Source organism: Nomascus leucogenys, chromosome 15 (assembly GCF_006542625.1).
Source record: "Nomascus leucogenys isolate Asia chromosome 15, Asia_NLE_v1, whole genome shotgun sequence".
Taxonomy (NCBI): domain Eukaryota; kingdom Metazoa; phylum Chordata; class Mammalia; order Primates; family Hylobatidae; genus Nomascus; species Nomascus leucogenys.
In genome coordinates, this window is record NC_044395.1 from 107,171,557 (window position 1) to 107,194,041 (window position 22,485).

At 45.0% G+C, this 22,485-nt stretch overlaps 1 protein-coding gene across 37 annotated transcripts in view; it reads left to right on the forward strand.

Annotated features, from left to right (window-relative positions):
* Window positions 1-22,485, forward strand: part of MADD (MAP kinase activating death domain) — a 62,362-nt gene that overhangs the window by 21,929 nt on the left and 17,948 nt on the right. For 15 of the 37 annotated variants that reach the window (XM_030794589.1, XM_030794588.1, XM_030794587.1 and 12 more), the window contains 11 exons: window positions 81-231; window positions 542-748; window positions 2,467-2,520; window positions 3,800-3,900; window positions 5,419-5,502; window positions 5,820-5,978; window positions 18,501-18,609; window positions 18,890-18,952; window positions 19,191-19,311; window positions 19,417-19,522; window positions 21,589-21,699. In XM_030794589.1, coding sequence (XP_030650449.1) covers window positions 81-231; window positions 542-748; window positions 2,467-2,520; window positions 3,800-3,900; window positions 5,419-5,502; window positions 5,820-5,978; window positions 18,501-18,609; window positions 18,890-18,952; window positions 19,191-19,311; window positions 19,417-19,522; window positions 21,589-21,699 — 1,266 coding nt within the window. The remainder of the gene's footprint in view (window positions 1-80; window positions 232-541; window positions 749-2,466; window positions 2,521-3,799; window positions 3,901-5,418; window positions 5,503-5,819; window positions 5,979-18,500; window positions 18,610-18,889; window positions 18,953-19,190; window positions 19,312-19,416; window positions 19,523-21,588; window positions 21,700-22,485) is intronic. The other 22 variants (XM_030794613.1, XM_030794605.1, XM_030794608.1 and 19 more) reach the window with 10 other exon arrangements.

A 22,485-nucleotide genomic window follows, 5' to 3' on the forward strand; every position in this document is an offset into this window, starting at 1 on the left:
AGGGAGTCGGAGTAACTGGAGAGAGGGATGTGAACACCACAGGCAGTTTGCCAACGCTAGTCCCTGGGTTATTGTTGCAGGAGATCAGTCGGAAGGTGTACAAGGGAATGTTAGACCTCCTCAAGTGTACAGTCCTCAGCTTGGAGCAGTCCTACGCCCATGCAGGTCTGGGTGGCATGGCCAGCATCTTTGGGCTTCTGGAGATCGCCCAGACCCACTACTATAGTAAAGGTAGGGATCGTACCTGCTGGGCACCACGCCATCCCTAACACTCCCACTTGTCTCCCGAAGAGAAAATACATTTGTCCCCTGGACACGTTTCCCAGTGCCACGCTGCTTCCCATCAGGCTTTGGGATTTTATTTTCTAGTGCATGTTTATATGCAGTGGGTGTTTTTTGTTATGAAAAATAAGACATCAGCTCATCTTTCCTTGAACTTCTTCCATTCCATACCCTCCTGTATCCTGGCTCCTCCCACCTCATATCTGCGCCTTGATTCCTACTCACTACTTCTCTTGACCTCTTGATATTTTTCCCTCAGAACCAGACAAGCGGAAGAGAAGTCCAACAGAAAGTGTAAATACCCCAGTTGGCAAGGATCCTGGCCTAGCTGGGCGGGGGGACCCAAAGGCTATGGCACAGCTGAGAGTTCCCCAGCTGGGACCTCGGGCACCAAGTGCCACAGGAAAGGGTCCTAAGGAACTGGACACCAAAAGTTTAAAGGAAGAAAATTTTATAGCGTCTATTGGTACGTATCAGTGTGTTTGGTGTGGTGGAGGGGTCCTGGCTTCTTAAATATCCCTTTCTCCTCAATTCATCCAGAATCCTGCCTTTCTCTGCCCCATGCTTTGCTTCCTAGAGAGGGAAGGGGGCCTGTGTCCATTTCTGGTGGTGTTTCTTTGTACTTCTCTAGTCTTTATGCTTCATCCACAGCCACCCCCCACCCCGTATCTTAGATGAAGAATGGAAGTTTTGTTTAGAGGGCCCAGTGAGGCTTACTGCAGGGGGTGTGAGCTGTACTCTTGGCCCCCCCTTTTATTTACGTCTGCATTTCTTCACATAGTGGAGAGAATTCCTGGAAGTGCTCAGGAAGTTTATAGATGCATCTTTGGGCTATAAAATTATGACATTTGTGTCTCTGAAGCCAGTGTCCTCCCATCCAGCCATTACACTGCTCTGGAATGTGCTCCTCTGGGGCATGTCTGGCAACCCCATTTCCCTAGGTTCTGGATCTTTGAGATATAGGTTTCCAAGTCAGTTCTTTAAACGCTTCTTCACTGGACTTGATTAAAATCTCGTTTACATTTGGTGTTTCTCCATTCCCACAAAGGCAGTGCCTTAGTGAGCTTTCTGGGCATCACCTGTGTTTGGCTCACTCCCTGCTTGACTTGAGTCATCGAGGTTGGATCTGTATTTTTCTGGTTCTAGGTCCCTAGGCACTCTGCTTCCAGCCGATGTCTCATTGCCATGGCCATTAGCAGTTGCCATATGCTCCCATAAATGGTGACGTGCAACCAGATTCCTTTTTAGGGGAGCTACACTTCCCTAGCCAGCAGAATATTATTCCAGTAGCAGTCAACTCCTGGCTTTCTCTTGCCTCATGTGATGTTCTAGAAAAAGTAGTGACCTGCTAGTCTGGAGGTCTGGAGTTTTAGTCCCATATCAGCCTCCAACTAGGAATGCAACTTTGGGCAAATAACTTCACCTCTCAGGGTCTCTGTCTCTTCATCTGGGAAATGAAGAAATCATACTGAGTACACTCTGAAGTTCCTTCCAGGAAAAGAATTGCTGTGGTTGCCATTCTGTCTGCTTTCCCCTATGAAGATGCTGGTCTTGACCATTTTATGTTCTCTGTCACCTCAACTGGAGGCATTTTTCCAAATCACTGGTGGGTAGGGCAGGTAGGGATGAGTTGGCTTCTTGAGGAGCAATGAGGAGGGATGCTAACTGCCTGCATGAATTGGCCTTTGTCCAGTCCAGTGAATCAAACAGATTGGTGTTCATGCTTCTGAAACTCTGGCTGCTTGAGGTGTTCGTCTGTCTCATCTGGAATCTGAAAAACTGCCCTTCCCCAGCTCATTTGGCAGAGAGAGTGTGGCATGGTGGGAGTTTAAATGGATCCTAAGTTACATGATCTTGATCAAGTGCTCCAGCCTCTAGGACCAGTTCCACACACAAAAATGAAGGAGCTTTGTTAAGGGCCCTTTCTGCTCTCACATTCTGCAGGGTTTTTACTGCCACATTGGGATTGGAATTAGAAATTTGGAATCTGTTCGTGAGTTTGGGTGGAGGGGTTAGATCTCTTGTTTTCTGCCCGTTCTCCCCATGAAGATATCTTTCTGTCTCTTGGTTGGTAATCCGGTGTCTGAGACTGAATCGACTTGGGTGGGTGGGTTTCCATTTCGTCTGTCTGACCAGCCTTTGACTCTCTGTCTTTTTCTCCTGCTTGCATTGCATCTGGGGTAGAATTGTGGAACAAGCACCAGGAAGTGAAAAAGCAAAAAGCTTTGGAAAAACAGAGTAAGGAACAAATGCCCTTTCCTGTTCCCAAGTCCTCCATACCTGCCAACTCCCCAGGCCCAGTTGGGGCAGGCTCCCTTTGTCAGCCCCACCCCAAATTTGCTCTTAGGGGGTGTTTGGAATGGCAGCAGGTAGGTAGCATGTGACTCCTAGGTGTGTGTAGGCCGCTTCTGTCCCCCTCCCCTCGTGTCAATCAGGCTATAACCAGGTGTCTACTGAATACAACTCCCCAGAACTTGGTTCTCTGTTGCTTCAGAGTTGGTGGGGAGAATGTTTGCCTATTTTAGTGCCCCCCATTGGATGATATCTCCCACACCTGTTAGAAGGCCTGTGGGCACAGTTGGCAGAGATGGTTGCTGTCCCTCCATGTTGAGTCTGTAGCTGCCCCACTCTCTGGTGGCTTGCCTAGGCACGCTTTCTTGCTTTCTGTCATTCTGTCCTTCTGCCATACCATTGTGGGTGGGTGGGGGACAAGGGGGTGGTTTTCATCTCAAATGTAGAAGTTGTAGGATGGAGGTAGGCAGTGCCCACCAAAACAGCTGGTGTTTCTTACCTCATCGGGCCCGACCTTTTCTACCTCCTTTGGACACATTTGTTTGGGAAGCATTAAGGGACCTGGGGACCATTAAATGGTTTCAGGTACCAGTGAAGCTCAGACTCTGAGTGCCATGGAATGTGGTTTAGACATTTGTTTGTGGAGCTTTTCTTTTTTTTTTTTTTGAGATGGAGTCTTGCTCTGCTGCTCAGGCTGGAGTGCAGTAGTACGATCTTGGCTCACTGTAACCTCTGCCTCCAGGGCTCAAGCAATTGTCGTGCCTCAACCTCCCGAGTAGCTGAGATGACAGGTGTGCACCACCACGCCCGGCTAATGTTTGTATTTTTTGGTAGAGACAGGGTTTCATCATGTTGGCCAAGCTGGTCTCAAACTCCTGACTTCAGGTGATCTGTCTGCCTCAGCCTCCCAAAGTGCTGGGATTACAGTCGTGAGCCACCATGCCCAGCCTTGTGGAGCTTCTCTGTTTTAAGATGATTTGCTCAGAATTTTCTCAGGTTGAGAAGATGGCTGGAGAACCCATTGAGACCAGGTCTGATTTGTCCTACTTGGTTCTTAAGGCATCTGGGGACCTCTTTTTCCAGTGGGTCCTGAGTTGGGGCAGTCCTTGGAAAGGTGACTGGGATGGGCTGAACAGGTCTGGGAACAGCCTGTGCTGTCCCACCCCCTTTACCAGCCTGCCCCTAGCCTTTGTGCACAGAGTAACAGAAGTCTTCCCCTACTCAGGGCCGGAAGTAATCAAACCTGTCTTTGACCTTGGCGAGACAGAGGAGAAAAAGTCCCAGATCAGCGCAGACAGCGGTGTGAGCCTGACGTCTAGTTCCCAGGTTTGTGACAACCTTGTTGAAATTTGCAAGTATTAAATATGCTGTCTCAGAATACTTCTTTAAGTTAAAATAAAACAGCCGGACGGCCGGGCATGGTGGCTCACGCCTGTAATCCCAGCACTTTGGGAGGCCAAGGCGGGTGGGTCACCCGAGGTTGGGAGTTCAAGACCAGCCTGACCAACATGGTGAAACCCCATCTCTATGAAAAATACAAAATTAGCCAGGCGTGGTGGTGCATGCCTGTAATCCCAGCTACTTGGGAGGCTGAGGCAGGAGAATCACTTTAACCCGTGGGCGGAGGTTGTGGTGAGCCGAGATTGCACTGTTGCACTCCAGCTTGGGCAACAAAGGTGAAACTCCATCTCAAAAAAAATAAAATTAAAATAAAAATAAAATAGCCAGGTGCGGTGGTGGTTCATGCCTGTAATCACAGGACTTTGGGAGGCCGAGGCAGGTGGGTCACTTGAGGTCAGCAGTTGGAGTTGGAGAACAGCCTGGCCAACGTGGTGAAACCCCATCTCTACTAAAAATACAAACGTTAGCCAGGCATGGTGGCGGGCACCTGTAATCCCAGCTACTTGGGAGGCTGAGGCAGGAGAATCACTGGAACCCGGGAGGCAGAGGTTGCAGCGAGCTGAGATCGTGCCACTGCACTCCAGCCTGTGCCACAGAGTGGGACTCCGTCTCAAAAAAAAAAAAAAAATTAAACAACAACCTCAAAACAACAAATATCTAATGATAAAGGAATTATTAAATAAGTATAATAGATCCATGTAATGCAATATTAGTATCCATTAAAGATTGTGTTTTCAAAAATTTAGTGACGTGAGAAAATGTTTAACAAAGCTACATATAGTGTGATTCCAATTTTATTTTTAAAATGTGTTGAGAAAAAACTGAAAGGAAATAAAGGAAATATACTAAAAACAGTGGTTAACGTGGGAGGTAGATTTACAGCTTGTTCTTATTTCCTTATTCCTTCGTGTATTTTCTACAGTGAGCATGTTCTTCTTTAACGCGTTGTTTTTTGTTTTTTTGGTTTTGTTTTTTTGAGACAGGGTCTCACTCTGTCGCTTCAGCTGGAGAGCAGTGGTGTGCTCTTCGCTCACTGCAGCCTCAAACTCCTGGGCTCAAGTGATGCTTCCACCTCAGCATCCTGAGTAGCTGGGACCACAGGCGCCCACCACCATGCCTGGCTAAGTTTGTGTATCTTTTGTAGAGATGGGGTTTCACCATGTTGCCCAGCCTGGTCTCCAACTCCTGGGCTGAAATGATCCTCCCACCTCAGCCTCCCAAAGTGCTAGGACTACAGGCATGAGGCACTGTGCCCGGCCTATTTCTTTTTTTTATTACATAGGTTGTACATATTTTATATTCTGGAAACAAAAGTTGCTTGTGACTTCTCTAAGGATGATAACAGAAGGGTGGGGATGGGGAGAAAGAAAAAGGTACAGTATTTCTGTGGGAAACTGAGAGGAGATTGGACACCTCCCCTAATGTTCGTGTGTCTTGTTTCAGAGGACTGATCAAGACTCTGTCATCGGCATGAGTCCAGCTGTTATGATCCGCAGCTCAAGTCAGGATTCTGAAGTTAGCACCGTGGTAGGGGAACACCACACTGGCATCTTGGTGGGTGGGGTGTGGATTTCCCCTTTGGGAAAGGGTGCTACTTTCTCTTTGGAGGCTGCTCTGAGTCTCAGGTCAGCATGGTTCTCATGGTGGAGATGTATTACCATCATAGGTGTGTGTACACGAAATTCACCCAGAGCTTCTCATCTTATAAAGAAGGTACTTCCAGAAGCTCTCTGACACACCTTTGAAATTTAATACTTTTTTATGGTGGCAGGGAGCTCTAACAGCTTGGCATTTTGGGGGCCCATCCCTGGGGACTGTCTCTTACTACCTTTTTTCCTTTCCAGGTGAGTAATAGCTCTGGAGAGACCCTTGGAGCTGACAGTGACTTGAGCAGCAATGCAGGTGATGGACCAGGTGGCGAGGGCAGTGTTCACCTGGCAAGCTCTCGGGGCACTTTGTCTGATAGTGAAATTGAGACCAACTCTGCCACAAGCACCATCTTTGTAAGCTTTGTTTATTAACAAAAGAAAACCATTTCTTTAAAGGGGGAGGGAAGCAGGCTAGAAAAGAATGAAAGTGAAGAGACACTAAAGAGGTAAAGGTTAAATAAGGAAGAGGTAATCCTCTTATATTTGGCTTGAAGGAAAACATTTCTTAAGGCTTTGTTCAGAGTCATTTGACTCATGATCTGGGGCTTTTAGAACCCTCTCCTGAATCATTGATGAGTTAGGCTCCCTGCCCAGTCAGATAAGGGCTTTGAATCGTATGTAGTATTAACCCCCAGGTTTAACACAGGCAAAGCAATACCTTTGTGGCAATGTCAGGACAATTACAGCTGTCATTTAGTACCAGTCTGCCTATTTCTGTGGACTATCCAGTTTTAGTTTGGTCACTGCTCTATTTATAAATAAAATAGCATTTTATTTTAGTATATTCCTAACAGTTATTTGAAGTTTTCATTCATTAATAAACATCCATGAAGTGATTTACTAAGTGCCAGATTTTGCGCTGAAGAAACAGGGATGAAAAAGGCATGGTTCCTACTCAAGAAGTTTGTGATCCACTATATTGCTGTGAGTGGTCTCTTCTAACAGGTGAGGGGAACAACGCCTTAGGAAGAACGAACTTCCCTAGATCACACAGTAAGCCCGTGATCAGCTGGAAGGAGATGAATTCTTTTTAGTCCTTGCCTTAGACAGCTGGCTTTTTTTTTTTTTTTACACAGGATCTCACTCTGTTGCCCAGGCTGGAGTATAGTGGCACAATCACTGCTCACTGCAGCTTTGACCTGTCAGGCTCAAGTGATCCTCCCACCTCAGCCTCCCAGATAGCTGGGACTACAGGCATACACCACCATGCCTGGCTAATTTTTTAGTTTTTTGTAGAGATGAGGTTTCCCTCTGTTGTCTAGGCCAGTCTCAAACTCCTGGGTTAAGTGAGCCTCCTGCCTTGGCCTCTTAAAGTGGCATGAGCCACTGTGCCCAGCCTCTGCTTTTTAATGTGTATGTGCCTCTATAGGCTGTGTTAAAATACTGATAGACTTGCTACTTTATTAAACAGAGATGAGAATGGATGTTCTCTACAAGAGCTTATACGCATAGGTCCTTATCTTTAAGGCCTATGGGGAGAAAGGAAGATAAAATTTAAATGAAACCAACTATTTAAAACTGGTTATCATTCCCACCCCCAGAGCCTTCTGTATGTGTGTTTTTAATAGAGTCAGTGACCTCCCAGAGTGAAGATTGGGAATAGGACTGAGAGGCTACTCAAGTTAATGGGGCTTAACTCTCTCTGAGTCTGAACAGACTGATTGGCTGATTGAGTGATTGATTTTTCTTTTGTGCTGACAGTTTATTAGGGGTTTTCTTTTTTTTTTTTTTTTTTTGAGATGGAGCCTTGCTCTGTCACCCAGGCTGGAGTGCAGTGGCGCAATCTCGGCTCACGGCAAGCTCCGCCTCCCGGGTTCACACCATTCTCCTGCCTCAGCCTCCTGAGTAGCTGGGACTACGGGTGCCCGCCACCACGCCCAGCTAATTTTTTTGTATTTTTAGTGGAGACGGGGTTTCACCATGTTAGCCAGGATGGTCTCGATCTCCTGACTTTGTGATCCGCTCGCCTCGGCCTCCCAAAGTGCTGGGATTACAGGCGTGAGCCACCGTGCCACGCCAGGGGTTTTCAATAATGTTTTCTTTTCTTTTCTTTTTTTTCTTTCTTTTTTTTTGAGACAGAATCTTGCTCTGTCGCCCAGGCTGGAGTGCAGTGGCGTGATCTCAGCTCACTGCAATCTCCACCTCCCAGGTTCACACCATTCTCCTTCCTCAGCCTCCCGAGTAGCTGGGACTACAGGCGCCCGCCACCACGCCCGGCTAATTTTTTGTATTTTTAGGAGAGACAGGGTTTCACCGTGTTAGCCAGGATGGTCTCAATCTCCTGACCTCATGATTTACCCACCTCGGCCTCCCAAAGTGCTGGGATTACAGGCGTGAGCCACTGCGCCCGGCCTTCTTTACATATTAGTTCAATCTTCACCCTAAAATCTAACCATGGATCATAAAAATTAAGTTGGCAACAGTGCTAGCCTGCTATACTTCCTGTTTACCTTTAGATGCTTTTCAAGCCAATAAGGATGACATTTGTGGTGGAAGGAGCCAGAGTAATAGGAAAATTACTTCTCTTCACTTAGAAGAAAATCCTCCACCTTGAGCATCTTCTGAACTTTTCACTATAAGGCATCTCAGTGCTTGCTTGTACTCTTCAGCCGCATAACTGTGAAGATAGCAACCATCAGTTTCTCATAAATGGAAGCGGCAGTGAGAACGGTCTACAGCAGTTTGGCTTCAAGGCCTTTGTAGAGACTCATTATTCCAAAACACCTGTTAGCCATTTGTATGTCTTCTTTTGAGAGATATCTATTCACCTTATTTGCCCATTTTTAAATAGATTATTTGTGTTTTTTTGCTGTTTTTTCTTTCTTGTATATTCTGGCTATTAATCCCTTGTCAGATGAATAGTTTGTAAATATTTTCTCCCATTCTGCAGACTGTCTCTTCACTTATTTCATCATGTCCTTTGTTGTGTAGAAGCTTTTTAGTTTAATATAATCCTGTTTTTGCTTTTGCTTTTGTTGCCTGTACTTTTGAGGTCTCCATAAACTTTTTGCCCAGACCAATGTCCTGAAGCATTTCTGCTACGTTTTCTTCTAGTAGTTTTATAGTTTTGGGTCTTACAGTTAAGTCTTTAATCCATTTTGGGTTGATTTTTGTATATGGTGAGAGCTAGGGGTCTAGTTTTATTTTTCTGGATAATGGATATCAAGTTTTCCGAGCACCATTTATTGAAGAGACTGTCCCTATCCCCAGTGAATATTCTTGGTTCCTTTGTCAAAAAAACAGTTGGCTATAAATATATGGATTTCTTTCTGGGTTCTCTATTCTGTTCCATTGGTCTATGGATCTGTTTTTTATGCCAGTAGCATGCAGTTATGGTTACTACAGCTTTGTCTTATATTTTGAAGTCTAGTAGTGTGATTCCTTTTTGCCCAGGATTGTTTTGGCTATCTGGGGTCTTTTGTGGTTCCATATGAATTTTAGGATTGTTTTTTCTATTTCTGTGAAGAATACCATTGGTATTTTGGTAGGGATTGCATTGAATCTGTAGATCACTTTTGGTAGTATGGTCATTTTCACAGTATTCTTCCAATCCATGAACATGGTATATCTTTCCATTTTTTCCCTATACTCTTTCTTACATCAGTGTTTTCTATTTTTCCTCATGGAGATCTTTTACCTCCTTCATAAAAGATAAATTTCTCCTAAGAATTTATTCTTAGGGCATTAATTTGTGGCTATTGTAAATGAGATTGCCTTCTTGATTTCTTTTTCTGCTATTTTATTGTTGGTATATAGACACACTACTGATTTTTATATGTTGATTTTGTATCCTGCAACTTTATTGAATTCACTTATTAGTTCTGAGTTTTCTGGTGGAGATTTTAGGGCTTTTTTTTTTTTTTTTAAGATAGAACCAAGCTGGAGTAGTGCAGTGGCGCAGTATCAGCTCACTGCAACCTCCACCTCCCAGGCTCAAGCAGTCCTTCCATTTCAGTCTCCCGTGTAGCTGGGACTACAGGCATGCACCACCATGCCCAGCTGATTTTTGTATTCTTTGTAGAGACAAGGTGTTGCCATGTTGCCCAGGCTGGTCTAGAACTCCTGGGCTCAAGCAATCCACCCGCCTTGGCCACCCAAAGTGCTAGGATTAACAGGTGTGGACCACAACACCCAGCCTGCTTTTAGGGACAGTTTGACTTCCTTCTGTCCAAGTTGGATGCCCTTTATTTCTTTCTCTGGCCTAATTGCTTTGATTAGCACTTCCAGTTGAATAAAAGTGGTGGAAGTAGACATCCTTGTCTTGTTACAGATCGTAGAGGAAAAACTTTCATCTTTTCCCCATTCAGTATGATGTTGGTTGTGGGTTTGTCATATATGACTTTTATTGTTTTGAGGTATGTTTGCTCTGTACCTAACTTGTTGAGAGCTTTTATCATGAAGGAATGTTGACTTTTATCAAATACTTTTGTATTTGGTATTCGTTCTTCTTTAAATGTTTTTAGAATTCTGCATTGAAGCTATTGGGTCCTGAGGCTTTCTTTTCTTTTTTCTTTTTTTTTTTGAGACGGAGTCTTGCTCTGTTGCCCACACTGGAGTGCAGTTGTGCAATCTCGGCTCACTGCTACCTCGGCCTCCCAGGTTCAAGCAGTTCTCCTGCCTCAGCCTCCCAAGTAGCTGGGATTACAGGCGCCCACCATCACATCTGGCTATTTTTTGTATTTTTAGTAGAGACAGGGTTTCACCATGTTGGCCAGGGTGGTCTTGAACCCCTGACCTCAAGTGATCCGCCCCCCTCAGCCTCCCAAAGTGCTGGGATTATAGGCATGAGCCACTGCGCCCGGCTTTTTTTCTTTGAGACAGAGTCTCGCTCTGTTGCTCAGGCTGGAGTGCAATGGTGTGATGTTGGCTCACTGCAACCTCTGCCTCCCAGGTTCAAGCAATTCTCATACCTCAGCCTTTTGAGTAGCTGGGATTACAGGTATTCACCACCATGCCTGGCTAATTTTGGTATTTTTAGTAGAGACAGAGTTTCACCATGTTGGCCAGACTAGTCTTGAACTCCAGGCCTCAAGTGATCTGCCCGCCTCAGCCTCCCAAAGTGCTGGGATTATAGGCGTGAACCACTGTGCCCTGTGATGGGAAGCTTTTTATTACAGATTCAATCTCATTACTTGAAATTGGACTGTTCAGGTTTCTGTTTCTTGGTTAAATCTTGGTAGGTTGAATATGTCTGAGAATGTATCCGTTTCTAATTTGTTGGCATATAGTTATAGTCTCCAATGATTTTTTGTTTTTCTGTGATGTCAGTTGTAATGTTTACTTTTTTGTTTTTGGTGTTTTTTTGACGGAGGTCTTTTCACTCTTTTTTTTTTTTTGGTTAGTCTAGCTCTAATGGTTTGTGGATTTTGTTTATCTTTAAAAAGATGAACTTTTCATTTTGTTGGTTATTAATTTATTTATTTTGAGATGGAGTTTTGCTCTTGTTGCCCAGGCTGGAGTGCAGTGGTGCGATCTTGGCTCACTGCAATCTCCACCTCCCAGATTCAAGTGATTCTTCTGCCTCAGCCTCCTAAGTAGATGAGATTACAGGTGCCCACCACCACAACCAGCTAACTTTTTTTTTGTATTTTTAGTAGAGATGGGGTTTTGCCATGTTGGCCAGGCTGGTCTCAAACTCCTGGCCTCAGGTGATCCACCCATCTCAGCCTCCCAAAATGCTGGGATTATAGGCATGAGCCACCATGCCCGGCCTATTTTTTTAAGTCCCGGTTTTATTTCTGTTCTGATCCTGATTATTTCTTCTAATTTTGGGTTTGGTTTGTTCTTGCTTTCACAATTCTTTGAGCTGCGTCATTAAGTTGATTTGAAATCTTCCTACTTTTTTGATGTAGACGTTTATTGCTATAAGCTTCTTTCTTAATACTGCTTTTGGTGTATCCCATAGGTTTTGGTACGCTGTGTTTTTATGTTCATTTGTGTGAAGAAATTTTTAAATTTCCTTCTTAACTTCTTTGTTGACCCATTGGTCACTCAGGAACATATTGTTTAATTCCCATTTATTTGTATGATTTTAAAAGTTTCTTGTTATTTATTTCTAATTTTCAGAGCACAGTGTTCCCTTGTGGTCTGAAAAGATACTTGCTGCGATTTCAGTTTTCTTAAATTTCTCATTATACTTATTTTGTGGCCTAATATGTGGTCTGTCCTAGAGAATGTTCTGGATGTTGATGAAAAGAATGTGTATTCTACAGCTGTTGGATGGAATGTTCTGTAAATGTCTGTTAGGTCCATTTGGTCTAAAATGCAATCTAAATGTAAAATGCAGTTTAAATCCAGTGTTTCTGTGTTGATTTTCTGTCTAGATGATCTGTCCAATGCTGAGAGTGGGGTATTGAAGTCTCCAACTGTTATTGTATTGGTGTGTATCTCTCCCTTTAGATCTAATAATACTTGCTTTATATAGCTGTTCTGTGTCGAATGTATATATATCTGCAATTGTTATATCCTCTTGTTGAAGTGATCCCTTTGTTATTACATAATTACTTTCTTTGTCTCTTTTTAGGTTTTTTTTTTTTCTGAGACAGTCTCACTCTGTCGCCCAGGCTGGAGTGCAGTGGTGCGATCTCCACTTACTGCAACCTCCGCCTCCTGGGTTCAAGCGATTCTTCTGCCTCAGCCTCCCAAGTAGCTGGGACTACAGGTGCCCGCAGCCACGCCCGGCTAATTTTTGTATATTTAATACAGACAGGGTTTCACCATATTGTGCAGGCTGGTCTCAAACTCCTGACCTTATGATCCACCCACTTCGGCCTCCCAGAGTGCCGGGATTACAGGCGTGAGCCACCGTGCTCAGCCTCTTTTTAGTTTTTGACATAAAGTCTGTTTTATCTGATATAGCTACTCTTGCTTGCTTTTGGTTTCTATTTGTGTGAAATATCTTTCTCCATCCCTTCACTTTCAGTCTGTGTGTGTCTTTACTAGTGAAATGAGTTTCTTGTAGGCAGCATATAGTTAGGTCAAGTTTTTTTTTTTTTTTAATCCATTCAGCCAGTCTATCTCTTTTAAGTGAGGGAATTTAATCTATTTACATTCAAGGTTGTTATTGATGGTGTGGACTTACTCCTGTTGTTTTGTTGTTTTCTGATTATTTTGTATGTCCTTTGTTTCTTTCTTCCTCTCTTATTTATCATTATGGTTTGGTGGTTTTCTGTAGAGATAATGTTTGATTCTTTTCTTTTTCTCCTTTGTGTGTCTGTTCTACCAGTGGATTTCATACTTTTGTGTATTTTCATGATAGTAATTGTCATCTTTTTACTTCCAGATGTAGGACTCCCTTGAGCATGTCTTATAAGGGTGTGATAACTTCCTCATTTTTTTTCTTGTCTGGGAAAGACTTAGTTTATCCTTCACTTCTGAAGCACAGCTTTGCTGGGTATAGTATTCTTGACTGAAAATCTTTTTCTTGCAGTGCTTTGAACATATCATCCCATTCTGTACTGGTTTGTAAAGTTTCTGCAGAGAAATCTGTTATTTTTATAGGGATTCCCTTAAATTGACTTAACACTCCTTTTGCTGTTTTTTTTTTTTTTTTTTTGAGATGGTGTCTCGCTCTGTCACCCAGGCTGGAGTACAGTGGTGCCATCTCGGCTCACTGCAAGTTCCGCCTCCCAGGTTCACACCATTCTCCTACCTCAGCCTCCTGAGTAGCTAGGACTACAGGTGCCCACCACCATGCCCGGCTAATTTTTTTGTATTTTTAGTAGAGACGGGGTTTCACCTTGTTAGCCAGGATGGTCTCGATCTCCTGACCTTGTGATCTGCCCGCCTCAGCCTCCCAAAGTGCTGGGATTACAGGCGTGAGCCACTGCACCCAGCCTTCTCTGGCTGTTTTTAGAATTCTCTCTTTGACTTTTGACAATTTGACTGTAATTAATGTACCTTGGAGAGGACTTTTTTTTTTTTTTTTTTTTGAGACAGTCTTGCTTTGTCACCTAGGCTGGAGTGCAGTAGTGTGATCTCAGCTCACTGCAACCTCCGCCTCTTGGATTCAAGCTTTTCTCCTGCCTCAGCTTCCTGAGTAGCTGGGATTAGAGGCATGCACCACCACGCTCGGCTAATTTTTTTGTGTTTTTAGTAGAGGCAGGATTTCACCGTGTTGGTCAGGCTGGTCTCGAACTCCTGACTTCAAATAATCTGCCTGCCTTGGCCTCCCAAAGTGCTGGGATTACAGGCGTGAGCCACTGCATCTGGCCAGAGAGGACTTTTTTGGGTTGAATCTATTTGGGGACTTATGAGCTTCCTGGATCTGGCTGTCCATCTCTCTCCCCAGACTTGGGAAGTTGTCAGCTATTAGTTCATTAAATAAGTTTTTTCTGCCTTTCCCCTTCTCTCTTTGGAAATCCAATAATATGAATATTTGTTTACTTAATGAGATCCCCTGAGTGTTGTAGACCTTCTTGACTGTTTTCCATTCTTATTTTTTCCCTCTGACTGAGTAATTTCAAATGACTTATCTTCAAATGTAGAGTCAGTCATTCTTCTGCTTGATCAAGTCTGCTGTTGTAGTTCTCTATTGTATTTTTTCCTTTTTTTTTCCTTGAGATGGAGTTTCGCTCTTGTTGCCCAGGCTGGAGTGCAATGGCACTATCTCAGCTCACCGCAACCTCCGACTCCTGGGTTAAAGCAATTCTCCTGCCTCAGTCTCCCAAGTAGCTGGGATTATAGGCATGCGCCACCACACCTGGCTAATTTTGTATTTTTTAATAGGGATGGGGTTTCTCCACGTTGCTTAGGCTGGCCTTGAGCTCCCAACCTCAGGCGATCCACCCACCTCGCCTCCCAAAGTGTTGGGATTACAGGCGTGAGCCCCCACGCCTGGCCCTCTATTGTATTTTTTAAACTTTATTCATTTAATTATTCAGCTGCAAGATTTCTGTTTGGTTTTTTGTTATGATTTTGATCTCTTTGTTGAATTTCTAATTCATATCATGAATCGTTTTTCTGATTTTGTTGAATCATCTATCTGTATTTTCTTGTATCTCATTGCATTTCCTTAAGAGCATTACTTTTAATTTATTTTCTGGCAATTAATTGATTTCCTTTTCATTGGGGTCTGTTACCAAAGAGTTATTATGTTCCTGTGGTGGAGTCATATGTCCTTGTTTTTTTCATGTTTCTTATGTCTCTGTGTTGATACCCCACATCTGGCAGAACAGTCACTTCTTCCAAACTTTCTGGAGTGGCTTTCATAGAGAAAGACTTTCACATGCAGTTGGGTTTTAGTGTGCCAGTTGGGAAGGGTATGGCAACTCTGTTTCTGGATAGATGTAGTGGTATATTTTCTGTGTAGCTTCTTCAGCTGCATTCAACATGAGCGATAACTGGGTGCCTCAAGAGTCCTAGGCTATAGAAGTGTGGCAGTGGCAGTGGTGGTATATATTGTTAATATCCTTGGTGTCAAGGAGTTTTGGAGTCCTATTCTCATTTTCCTCACACTGGAGTGACTCAGCCAAGAGAATCCCTCTTGGTGTCAGGTCTGACTGACATGGCCTACAAGCAGCTGCAGAGGCACTGGGTTCCAGGTACAGATGCATGGAGTAGCTGTGGAGTCAGGGTTCCAGGCTTAGGGTCTCAAACCTATTGTGGCACCTGGGTATTGGGGTGCAGATTTGCTCTCTGTGGCAAGGTTGGATGTAGGTTGCCCACAGAGCCAGGATCTGAGGCACCTGCTAGCAGCTCAGGCTCATAACTGTGATTCTAATACTGGGGGATAGGCCATAGCACTGGCCTTACTCTGTGGAAGAAGGGGTGCTCTGGAGGGTTGGGCCTAGGGAGCAGGGTACAGCTGCAATTCAGGGATCTGAGCCAATAGGGCTCAGTGGCAGCTCAGGTCCCACGGAATGAGGCACCATGTAGTAGTGACTCCAGACTCCAGGATGGTGGGGCTTGGCTGTATCCCAGACTCTGTGAAGCCAAGTGCAATGGCAGCGAATACCCCAGCGTGGCAGAGCACAGCTGTCATTTGGGCCCTGGGGGTCAGGGAGCAGCACAGCAATGACTCCACTTCCCAGGAAGAGGGTATCTTAGCAGCTCAGACTCTAGGGGCAAGTCCAGTTCCAGGGAAGCAGGGTACTGGAGTTGTTTGGCTAGGGCAAGGTATCTCAGCTCAGCCACTGCTCTGTTTCCTGGGACATGGGGTAGGGTCAGCTCAGCCCTGGAATGCGCAGCTGCTCAGCTTGGCTGGCCACCAGTTTCCCTGGGGACAGTGTGCTGCTTTAGCACAGGCCTAGTGTGGGCATGACTGTTCTGGGCGACCCAGGCACAGTATCCCTGAACCCTGGAATGCAGGGTGCTGCTTCAAGTTAGGTGCTACGATGCATGACTGCCCTGGGTGGCCAAAACCATTTCCTGGGACACAGATTGCTTCTTCACCTTAGGCACCAGGGAGGCCTGATTGTTCTGAGCAGTCTTAAGTACTGTTTTCCCAGTGGATAGGGTACTGCTTCAGCTGCAGCCCAAGGGGAGTGGGGAGGGGTAGGTGGAGTGGCTCTGCCTCCACTTGGCCCCTTGGGGAATCATGTAATAGCTGCTCACAGCTTGGCTTAGATTGTCAAGACATCAGGCTGGAGTGGTTTGTTGGTGGCTTAGCCTCAGGAATGAAGGGGAGCTGTGGCCATCTGTCCCCAGAGCAAAACACACTCCAACTGTAGCTCCACTTCCAAGATGGCGTAGCACAGTAGCTGCACAGGCCACAGGGGCTGGCACATAGTATTGGCTCCTTCTCTGGAGGGAGCACAGCTATACGGACTCCAGGCAGCTCCTTCAGCTGCGCTTAGTGCCTAGAGGACTGTAGGGAAGCCAGTGGTGAAGTCTGTAGGTGTCCAAGGTGCTGCTGGCAGTTTCTAGAATTGTCTTGCTTACTTCCTTGCTGTAGGGAGAAGTTCCTCCTTGTTCCCAGCTGATCCGAGATGGGGGAAGGGGGATGCGGAGAAGGCCTGATGTTGCTCTGTGTTCTCTATGTGGCCATCCTGAGTTTCTGTGCTCATCAGCATTCCCGTCACCCTTCTGATGCACCCCCACAGTCTCCCTCAGTTATTTTTGTTACAAGTATAGCTGTTTATTACTGTACCTCTCTTTGTGAGGGGGATGTGCTGTAGGGGCTGCTCGGGCATCTTGCTGACGTTACTCCCCTAGGCTGTTTTTTTTGTTGTTGTTACTTTTTAAAAATACTTATTTATTTATTTACTTTTGAGACAAGGTCTTGCTCTGGTGCCCAGGCTGCAGTGTAGGGTGCAGTCATGGCTTGGTGCAGTCATGGCTTACTCCACCCTCAAACTTCTGGGCTCAAGCAATCCGCCCACCTCAGCCTCCCAAGTAGCTGGGACTGCAGGCATGCACCATCCCTCCTGGCTGAGATTTTTATACATTTTTTTTTTTTTTTTTTTTTTTTTTTTTTAGAAACAGGGTCTTGCTATGTTGCCCAGGCTGGTCTTGAACTTCTGGGCTTAAGTGATCCTCCTGCTTCATCCTACCAAAGTGCCAGGACTATAGATGTGAGCTATCATGCCTGGCCAAAGTGAGCTCCTTTAATAAGAGTATTTAAAATTATTCCATTGTGTTTTAATTCCAAATATATTAAAATAGGTATGATGGAGTATCGGTCTTGCAGGAAGCCATTCAGCTTCAGTGTGTTACCCTTTCTGGCATCTTTCTGGGACAAATTCATACTTGTTCTGTGCTGGTGAGCAAGGGCTCTTTATACAGAGCTGCTGAGTGTAGTGACCTAAATTTTTTTGCTCAAACAAGGCTGTTTTAATAAAAAATAAATTATATAAAGTCACGTGATCCATTTAGTAAACTGTTGGGCTGTGAACCAGGAGACTGGTATTTAGTCACACTGATTAGGTCTTACCCAATAACCTTTGATCAGTTGCCTCTCTACTTACTCTATTTCATGTGTTGTGAAATGGCATGATATTACCTACCTCTGATCTAGCTGAACATTTTTTTTCTTTTTTTTTTTTTTTTTTGAGATGGAGTCTCGCTGTGTCACCCAAGCTGGACTGCAGTGGTGCAATCTTGGCTCACTGCAACCTCCGCCTCCGGGGTTCAAGTGATTCTCCTGCCTTAGCCTCCCGAGTAGCTGGGACTATAGGTGCGTGCCACCACGCCCGGCTAATTTTTTGTATTTTTAGTAGAGACAGGGTTTCACCATGTTAGCCAGGATGGTCTCAATCTCCTGACGTGGTGATCCCAACCACCTTGGCCTCCCAAAGTATTGGGATTACAGGCGTGAGCCACTACAGCCAGCTGAAAATCTTTTAATGAATAGAAAATCTACTCAGAAGTAGCAGATGAAGTTAGTGATATTTTTTAGGGTCAGTAAGAGTTGATAGGAAAGAAGAAATGAACATTTCTCAATTACTAGCCATGCTAGGCACTGTTAGGTGCCTTATATGTATCTTCAAATTTAATTCTTGTAAAGTAGTCCTATGAGGTAGGTATTATAACCTTCCTTTGACAGATAAGGAAAATGAGGCTCAGAGAAGCTGATTTTTGTACCTAAGGTCACATAGCTAATAAGAGGCACGGATCTGAACTTTGGTCAGTCTGATGGCAAACCCTGGGTTCTTTCTGCTGTGTTATGTTGCTACACAGAGAATTAGTCTGATTGTTGTTTCTGTTGCTTTAAAGAGAAACTAATCTTACAGAGACTAAGGAGTAAAGATAAGTCAAAAATGAAAACTTCATTGTATAGTTTAGGAGGCAGTAACAGACTTGCAGAAGCAGGGGTCTTGGAGTTTATGTTGCTAATGGATGGTGACTGGTGTGAGGGCCTCTTAGTGAAATGCTTGGTTTCCTTTGCCTCTATTCATTGCTACCTCTGGCCACTGACCTATCACCTCTTCTCTCTAGGGTAAAGCCCACAGCTTGAAGCCAAGCGTAAAGGAGAAGCTGGCAGGCAGCCCCATTCGTACTTCTGAAGATGTGAGCCAGCGAGTCTATCTCTATGAGGGACTCCTAGGTGAGAAACACGTTGGGAAGGCCCTTTGCACTGGAGAAAGCTGGCTCAGCCAGGGGAGAGGGTCACACTGAACAAGTAGCTGGTTGTCTTTCTGCTGTTCTTAATGCTAACATTAGATAGCAGTTCTATACCTTAAGCAAGCGACTTACTGGGTCCAGAACAAGCAGTGGGTGAAAACTGGACAAGATTGGGTTTTGGTGTTAATCAACAGCCTCTGCCTTTCTGTCTTCCTTTCTTTCCTTTCTTGCTACCATGGTCCTTCCTGCTCTCAAATTGGCAGGAAGGGACAAAGGATCCATGTGGGACCAGTTAGAGGATGCTGCTATGGAGACCTTTTCTATAAGTAACCACATTTATTTGTGTGCTGTGTTCATCCCTCCTCCTTGGGAGGGACTGGGCCTTACTTGGAGGCATCTGGGGCTGGTGGCAGGCATGTTAGATCTGGGGTAGAAAGATTGTGTTTCCTTTGCCCTGGAATTTGTAATTATTCCGTTTTATCTGGATTTTACTCTTTATTTTTGTTTGGCAGCTATATTCTTAAATGTTAAATAGGCCCCCTAAGAAACCTTTATTCTATGCAGGCAAAGAGCGTTCTACTTTATGGGACCAAATGCAATTCTGGGAAGATGCCTTCTTAGATGCTGTGATGTTGGAGAGAGAAGGGATGGGTATGGACCAGGGTCCTCAGGAAATGATCGACAGGTATGGGGCTTAGGAAAGCATTGGGAATCAGCAAACTCAGCCTCCTCCCAGTTAGTTCTGTGGTCTCCCACTTAAGGGCTGACTTGTGCTTGGTCTTCTCCTTAGGTACCTGTCCCTGGGAGAACATGACCGGAAGCGCCTGGAAGATGATGAAGATCGCTTGCTGGCCACACTTTTGCACAACCTCATCTCCTACATGCTGCTGATGAAGGTAATGTCAATTTTGCTCTGTCCAGCTCCGCTGATCCTAGAAGGGCAAGGCTTGTTCCTGTCGCCTAAATTTTGGGCAGCTGGGAAGCTATCAGGGTATCTTACTTAGGGCTGTGTTCTTGATTGAAAGTCTGAGGCCTCTCTGCCGGCTTACAAATGTTCCATTTATCTGAAGCTGCCAGCCTGTTTCACTAAGGAGTGTTGTAGAAAGAACTGATGATTCTCTCTTTTTTTTTTTTTTTGAGACGGAGTCTTGCTCTGTCGCCCAGGCAGGAGTGCAGTGGCGCAATCTCAGCTCACTGCAACCTCCGCCTCCCCAGTTCAAGTGATTCTTGTGCCTCAGCCTCCCAAGTAGCTGCGATTACAGGCACACACCACCATACCAGCTAGTTTTTGTATTTTTAGTAGAGACAGGGTTTCACCATGTTGGCCAGACTGGTCTCGAACTCCTGACTCAAGTGGTCCACCGCCTTGCCTCCTGAGTTCTGGATTACAGCATGAGCCATGCGCCGACCAAGAACTGATGATCCACACTATTTTTTATTTATTTTTTTTTTTTCATTTTTTTTTGAGACAGAGTCGCACTCTGTCACCCAGGCTGGAGTACAGTGGCGCGATCTTGGCTCACCACATCCTCTGCCTCCCGGGTTCAAGCAATTCTCCTGCCTCAGCCTCCCAAGTAGCTGGGATTACAGGCATCTGCCACCATGCCTGGCTAATTTTTTTATTTTTAGTAGAGACAGGGTTTCACAGTGTTGGCCTGGCTGGTGTCTCGTACTTCTGACCTCAAGTGATCCTCCTGCCTCAGCCTCCCAAAGTGCTGGGATTACAGGCAGGAGCCACCACACCCAGCCATTATTTGTTTATTTTGAGATTTATATGGTCTCCCTTTACTAAGTAGTTTTAGGATGCCAATAGAGCTTCCCACAAAATACAATGAATTAATTTTTTTTTACAATAGTAGATTTTAAAACCTTAGAAAGGATGCCCAGGACCAGGCGTGGTGGCTCATGCCTCTAATCCGATCACTTTGGGAGGCCGAGGCGGGCAGATCACCTGAGGTCAGGAGTTTGAGACCAGCCTGACCAATATGGTGAAATCCTGTCTCTACTAAAAATACAAAAGTAATCCCAGCTACTTGGGAGGCTGAGACAGGAGAATCGCTTGAACCTGAGAGAAGGAGGTTGCAGTGAGCTGAGATTGCACTATTGTACTCCAGCCTGGGCAACAAGAGCGAAAATCCATCTCAAAAAAAAAAAGAAACGATGCTCAGAATTTGTTTTTCAGCACAGCCCTGTATCTTACAGAATTTTCTATAGTTATAAAAAGAGCCACCCATTAACAAAGTAATAGTAGATTTTAACTTGATTTGGTTGTACTTGGTTTTATAGCTGTGGAAGAAGTATGTTACCAAGTAGAAGAGTTCTGCTCTGAAAGGGAAACATAAGTCTGGAGTTGATGGGTAGAAGAGAATTGTTTGGAGAAGGAGCCACTGGGTTTCTCCTCCTTCTGTTCTCCCCAGCCTCCCTAAGTGTGAAGGGATCAGTTGATCAAATGCAGAGAATGCCCCCAGCCCCTCTTGGTTTGCTTCATTTCCTGGTGTAAGTTGCACTGTACTCTGTGGAATTTGGAGGGTACCAGTTGACTCTGGCTGGGAAAGGATGGTGATCCCTAACCTTCAGAGATGTCTTGGCTACCCAGTCTGGTGTTGCCACTCTAAGTCATTGTTTCTGAATTACACTATGAAGAGCCTTGGGGGTTTTTAGAGCCCTTGTAGGGGTGAATGTTGTGGTATTGAGTGGGGATAGGGAGAAAGTGTCCCCTGGAACCAGAACTGCTCTAAGAGCCACTTTTCCGCAGAAGCTACCTAGGGACAGAGCCAGGACTTTTCTTCCCCTTCTGGTGGCAGAATACACAGTTGAAAGTTTTCTCCCATGTTCAGTGATGTGGTCTTTCAGAATTCCACTTCTCTCAGATGGTGGGAAGCCCACTTGTACATTTTCTTCTCTCTACCTCAGTCGAGAGGAGAGCAGATCCCTTGTTAAGAGTCCTGTGTTGGCTTTTCAGGTAAATAAGAATGACATCCGCAAGAAGGTGAGGCGCCTAATGGGAAAGTCGCACATTGGGCTTGTGTACAGCCAGCAAATCAATGAGGTGCTTGATCAGCTGGCGAACCTGGTAAGCACGTCTGGCCACCACTTAGGCTTCCCCATGGGTCATTTCTTGGTTTGTGTCACTTGCAGTCCAGTTCACCCCTGGTTTTGAAAATGGAGCAGTTGTCTTTGACTCTAAATGAGGCGTTAGTCCCTGTGTTCTGTGATGGGATTCTCTGTATAAAACCATCGTAGTGCATCAGTTTTGATGTGTGGTCTGTGAACTGCTGAGGATTCAGAAGGTGAAAATGATTGCGAACGATTCTAAAATGTTATTTGCTATTTTCTCAGGGTTACATTTGCACTGATGGTGCCAAAGCAGTGGTGGGTGAAACTGCTGTAACCCAAGTGAGACAATGGCCCCACACTATGCCAGCAGCCATTGCATTCCTTGCCTTCATATACTCTCAGTTTTTCATCACTGTAACCCAAGTGAGACAATGGCCCCACACTATGCCAGCAGCCATTGTATTCCTTGCCTTCATATACTCTCAGTTTTTCATTTTTGTTTTGTTTGTTTGTTTTTTGAGACAGACTTTCACTCTGTCACCCAGGCTGGAGTGCAGTAGCGCAATCTTGGCTCACTGCAACCTCCACCTCCTGGGTTGAAGCGATTCTCATGCCTCAGCCTCCCGAGTAGCTGGGATTACAGGCGTGTGCCCCACCACCCAGCTAATTTTTGTATATATATATATTTTTTGAGACAGAGTTTCACTCTCTTGTTGCCCAGACTGGAGTGCAGTGGTGCAATTTTGGCTCACTGCAACCTCTGCCTCCCGGGTTCAAGCAGTTTTCCTGCTTCAGCCTCCTG